Here is a 6,000-nt window from a genome sequence, read left to right as displayed (position 1 = left end):
CCAGACTAAACGAGATTCTTCTAGTTTGGTTAATCGCCAATTCCTTTCAGATTTTCCCGATTTGTTTTAATATAGCCCAGTAGGGTGCTACCCTATCCTATAGTGAGTGTCATTTAATCCTGTGTGTCCTATCCGCAGACAGGTAATGACCCTCTCTTCCCTTGGGCTCCCACTCTGTAATCTACCAACACCTACATGTTTTTGAACACTGTAAAGACATCTTCCTGTGTCACTGAAGTCCCAATATTCCTTCTAGGTTTTGTGCATACAGTCATTTTTGGTAGTTTTAACCTCTGCTTTACTTAATGGTACTTGCATGTCAATTAAATGTTGTTTTAGTGATTGTTTAGTCCATATGTCTCACTCTTAAAGTTCCAGAAGGAAGTAAAGTAGAAATATGTGTAGCATTAAAAGAAAATAATCAAAGAACACCTCAAAAGTGATCATGTTATTATATTTATTTGAAGTGTTCCAAATTTCATATCTATGTAGAGTTTACATGCAATTGTGGCCATCTGAGGACAATCAATGCTGTACATGAAGTACTTGAGTACAAGTAGTTACGTTCCTCAACTGCATACAGTGGTTTGCAAAAGTTTGGGCACCCCTAATCAAAATTTTGTTTACTGTGAATAGTTAAGTAAGTAGAAGATAAGCTGACCTCCAAAATGCAGGAAGTTTAAGATGACACGTGCTTATCAACATTTTAAGCAAGATCAGTGTATTATTTTTTTGTTTTGTACAATTTTAGAGTGACAAAAAGCAAAGGAGCACTGTGCAAAAGTTTGGGCACCACAAGACATTTGAGCTCTCAGACAACCTTTACCAGGTTCTCAGACCTTAATTAGCTTGTTAGGGTTCTGGCTTGTTCACAGTCATCATTTGAAAAGGCGAAGGTGATGCAAATTTCAACGCTTTATGAATATTCTGACTCCTGAAACCTTGTCCCATCAATCAGCAGCCATGGGATCCTCTAAACAGCTGCCTAGCACTCTGAAAACTAAAACAACTGATGTCCACAATGCAGGAAAAGACTATAAGTTTTGCAATGGCCCTCACAGTCCCCCGACCCAAACATCAGTAAAAATCTGTGGATAGACCTCAAGAGAGCAGTGGATGAAGACAGCCCTAGGACTTCCCAGAACGAGAAGCCTTTAGCAGGAAGACTGGGCGAAAATCATCCAAACAAGAATTGAAAGACTCTGAGCTGGTTACAGAAAGTGTTGGGAAGCTGTGACACTTCCCAAAAGGAGCAATACCAAGTATTGACCATGCAGGGTGCCCAACTTTTGCTTCAGGCCCTTTTTCCTATTTTTGTTATTTTGAAACAGGAAAAGATCATATAAAAAACAATCTTGCTTAAAATATTGAAGAACATTTCATCTTCAATTTTTTTTAACTAAGTAGAGCTTTCCCCACAAGTGCTGCAAATATTTGACTCCTCATTTCCATGAGTTCTTGTGTGCTTTGACCATGAACCAGAACCGATTCATCTCCTACATGTTTTTACAAACACAAGGCCACTTGTCTGCATGAGATCTTATATGCCTTTCCAATTGAAGCATATCAAAGTGTCATTTCTTGAAGGTCTTGCAAAGTTACAACTTCTCACCAGTGTGTGTCCTCATGTGGTATTTCAGGTGACTTTTACGTCCAAAAGCTTTCCCACATGTTGTACAGGGAAATGGCTTCTCACCTGTGTGTGTTCTCATGTGGATAGTCAGGTAACCTTTCTGTCTAAATGCTTTCCCACATGTTGTGCACATAAATGGCTTCTCGCCTGTGTGGACTCTGATATGACCTTTCAATGCTGATTTGTCACTGAAGCTTTTCCCACAGGTACTACAAAGGTGCGGCTTGTCACCGCTGTGGATTCTCATGTGGACTATCAATTGACCACTAAGTCTGAAAGCTTTCCCACATGTTGTGCATGTAAACAGCTTCTCAGCTGTGTGGATTCTCACGTGGACTCTCAACTCACTACTCTGTCTGAAAGCTTTCCCACATGTTGTGCATGTAAATGGCTTCTCACCTGTGTGGATTCTCGTGTGGTCCAACAAACTACTTTTATGTCTAAAAGCTGTTCCACAGGTGTTACAGATAAATGGCCTCTCACCTGTGTGGCTTCTCATGTGGACTGTCATTTGACTACTATGTCTGAAAGCTGTTCCACATATTTTGCAGGTAAATGGCTTCTCACCTGTGTGGATTCTCATGTGGGCCAACAAGCTACTTTTGTACTGGTAATCTTTTCCACACGTTTTGCAAGAATATGGCTTCTCACCTGTGTGGATTCTCAGGTGTCTGTATAATTTGGACTTAAATTTAAAAGCTTTCCCACAAGTGTCACATTTAAAAGAATTTTCACCTGTGTAAGTACTGAGGTGAATCTTGGACATGGTAGAGTCAGGTACATTGTTACAGTGACTATCGCTTTCATGATGTCTTTTCTCTAATTGAAGCTCTGCATTTCTAGCTGATCCTGAGTCTCCATTTTTGCCTCCTTCCTGATCTTGGCTCTTAGCTACATGAGAGTTGTGACAGAGCAGCTGGTGCTCACTGGTTGGTTCTAGTATCACATAGGTTATAACTGGTATACTGACTTCAGACTCTTTCTCTGCTGCACTTTGAGTGTCATCATGAATGAAGTCCAGAGTCTGATCTTCACTCTGCTCACTTTCCTCATCAGCAGGAGTCAACATAAAGCCATCAGTCTCCTGCTTCACTACAAGCTGCTCTCCCTCCTGACTGCTGCACACTTCCTCCTCTTCCTCTTTAATCTCTGGAGGCTCTGGCTCCTCTTGGTCCACACTGGACTTCCTCTCCTCAATACAGAGCTGCTGCTCAGGGACAACCTCCTCCTCCTTACACACATGTTGCTGTGGGAGCTCTGGAGGGACACACAACAACACCAACAGCATACTAATGTCATGCTACAGCAAATATACACACATGCCAGTAAATTACTTCAATTAGCTTTCACCCACCTGTCCTGTGTAACTTTATTTCAGGCTTCAAAACGATATCCAACAGTCTGCGCTGACGATCGATCTCTTCCTCGTACTCGACGATGCTTCTTTGAAAAACTCCCAATATTTCTTCAGCAGCAGCAGTTAGTCGCTCGTTGACAAACTCTCTCAAAGACTCAACTGAACACATTGTTGTCTAATTATATGTTAAATATTTTTCTACACAACTACACCATCATTTTACAGCTAATTCCACGCATTCATGGAGATAACGCTGCTGTACCGCCTGCATTGTTTACTTCCGCTGGATGTGTCACACTGTTAAAGTTCCGGCAGTGACAGTGAGCTATTTTTCCCTTTTCCGCTCATCAACGAGTTCTTACAGCAGCAGAAATGTGCTTTATCCACAATTTCCCCACCTATAGGAATAAACGCTGGTACTGTTTACCTTATTCTTCTTCTTCTGCTCCTCCTCTGCCTCCTCATTCTTCTTCTTCTTCTTCGTCTTCTTCTTCGAGTTTAATGGCGGTTGGCAACGCAGCTTTCAGGCGCATTTCCGCCACCTACTGGACTGGAGTGCGAAGCAGTAAATTCACAGGAGACAAAAAAAAATAAATAAATAAATTCATTCCATTCTTCCTGTTATTCCATAACAGGAATATTCCATTGTCACGAACCGGGCCGCACGGCCATGACAAAGAGGGAGACACATACACAAGGAAAGCCAATTAAAGGATTTTATTTACTAAAGAATAAACATAAGAAAAAGAACCTAACTAAACATGGCATTTGCAATCAGTAAAGTCAGTGGTGTAGGTGAGGGCATGAGTGAAACAATGTACAGTACAGGCCAAAAGTTTGGACACACCTTCTCATTCAATGCGTTTTCTTTATTTTCATGACTATTTACATTGTAGATTCTCACTGAAGGCTATGAATGAACACATGTGGAGTTATGTACTTAACAAAAAAAGGTGAAATAACTGAAAACATGTTTTATATTCTAGTTTCTTCAAAATAGCCACCCTTTGCTCTGATTACTGCTTTGCACACTCTTGGCATTCTCTCCATGAGCTTCAAGAGGTAGTCACCTGAAATGGTTTTCCAACAGTCTTGAAGGAGTTCCCAGAGGTGTTTAGCACTTGTTGGCCCCTTTACCTTCACTCTGCGGTCCAGCTCACCCCAAACCATCTCGATTGGGTTCAGGTCCGGTGACTGTGGAGGCCAGGTCATCTGCCGCAGCACTCCATCACTCTCCTTCTTGGTCAAATAGCCCTTACACAGCCTGGAGGTGTGTTTGGGGTCATTGTCCTGTTGAAAAATAAATGATCGTCCAACTAAACGCAACCCGGATGGGATGGCATGTCGCTGCAGGATGCTGTGGTAGCCATGCTGGTTCAGTGTGCCTTCAATTTTGAATAAATCCCCAACAGTGTCACCAGCAAAACACCCCCACACCATCACACCTCCTCTTCCATGCTTCACAGTGGGAACCAGGCATGTGGAATCCATCTGTTCACCTTTTCTGCGTCTCACAAAGACACGGCGGTTGGAACCAAAGATCTCAAATTTGGACTCATCAGACCAAAGCACAGATTTCCACTGGTCTAATGTCCATTCCTTGTGTTTCTTGGCCCAAACAAATCTCTTCTGCTTGTTGCCTCTCCTTAGCAGTGGTTTCCTAGCAGCTATTTGACCATGAAGGCCTGATTCGCGCAGTCTCCTCTTAACAGTTGTTCTAGAGATGGGTCTGCTGCTAGAACTCTGTGTGGCATTCATCTGGTCTCTGATCTGAGCTGCTGTTAACTTGTGATTTCTGAGGCTGGTGACTCGGATGAACTTATCCTCAGAAGCAGAGGTGACTCTTGGTCTTCCTTTCCTGGGTCAGTCCTCATGTGTGCCAGTTTCGTTGTAGCGCTTGATGGTTTTTGCGACTCCACCTGGGGACACATTTAAAGTTTTTGCAATTTTCCGGACTGACTGACCTTCATTTCTTAAAGTAATGATGGCCACTCGTTTTTCTTTAGTTAGCTGATTGGTTCTTGCCATAATATGAATTTTAACAGTTGTCCAATAGGGCTGTCGGCTGTGTATTAACCTGACTTCTGCACAACACAACTGATGGTCCCAACCCCATTGATAAAGCAAGAAATTCCACTAATTAACCCTGATAAGGCACACCTGTGAAGTGGAAACCATTTCAGGTGACTACCTCTTGAAGCTCATGGAGAGAATGCCAAGAGTGTGCAAAGCAGTAATCAGAGCAAAGGGTGGCTATTTTGAAGAAACTAGAATATAAAACATGTTTTCAGTTATTTCACCTTTTTTTGTTAAGTACATAACTCCACATGTGTTCATTCATAGTTTTGATGCCTTCAGTGAGAATCTACAATGTAAATAGTCATGAAAATAAAGAAAACGCATTGAATGAGAAGGTGTGTCCAAACTTTTGGCCTGTACTGTATATTTGAACATTTCCCAGTTTGCACTGCTAAATACCCACTTTCCCGATATTTCCCTATCTTCCTTATTTTTCTGTAGCAATATCCTACACCACAATGGAAAATGATCCCTACCTATTGATGATTCTTCTGGCACTTCCCACTCACATATTCCCGCTAACTCCCTCGTCACTTAAGTTAAATCTAATACTGAAGTGTTCTCTGTGTGCACATCTAATCTGGTCCCTTTCCCATCATTTAAACAAACCATTCTTTTCTCTTCTAATAGTTCTTCTATTACCTCACCATTTGCATCTGTTTGTGTTCCTCCCCCTTAATGTACTGTGAGCATTAAAGTCCCCACATACCAACACCCTATTACCATCTATCCCTTCTATTTGTGTTAGCCTACTCAAATCTAGCCTTTTACAAGGATTATAATAATTAATAATTACAAACATACCCTCACTTGTCCATATCTCTACAATTACATATTCTTGCTCATCTCCTATACTCACCTCTCCAAATGAAACATCTTCTCTAATAAATGTTGCACATCCTCCCCCTACTCCATCCCCCCGTCATACCTA

At 41.7% G+C, this 6,000-nt stretch overlaps 1 protein-coding gene across 1 annotated transcript; it reads right to left on the bottom strand.

Moving 5' to 3' along the window:
* Positions 1–445: 445 nt before the first annotated feature.
* Positions 446–3,474, bottom strand: LOC144464384 (uncharacterized). Its single transcript, XM_078171168.1, has 2 exons — positions 2,988–3,474; positions 446–2,890 (listed from the first exon to the last, which is right to left on the bottom strand). The coding sequence occupies exons 1-2, from the start codon at positions 3,157–3,159 to the stop codon at positions 1,599–1,601; spliced, it is 1,464 nt and encodes a 487-aa protein (XP_078027294.1). The 5' UTR covers positions 3,160–3,474; the 3' UTR covers positions 446–1,598.
* Between the last annotated feature and the right edge of the window lie 2,526 nt (positions 3,475–6,000).

Source organism: Epinephelus lanceolatus, chromosome 1, assembly GCF_041903045.1.
Source record: "Epinephelus lanceolatus isolate andai-2023 chromosome 1, ASM4190304v1, whole genome shotgun sequence".
Lineage (NCBI taxonomy): Eukaryota > Metazoa > Chordata > Actinopteri > Perciformes > Serranidae > Epinephelus > Epinephelus lanceolatus.
This window is presented reverse-complemented; position numbering and strand designations above follow the sequence as displayed.

Coding starts and splice junctions, on each gene's coding strand:
- LOC144464384 (XM_078171168.1), bottom strand. CDS start 3,159: ATGTGTTCAGTTGAGTCTTTGAGAGAGTTTGTCAACGAGCGACTAACT. Junction 2,891..2,987: donor AATAAAGTTACACAGGACAG/GTGGGTGAAAGC, acceptor GTGTCCCTCCAG/AGCTCCCACAGCAACATGTG.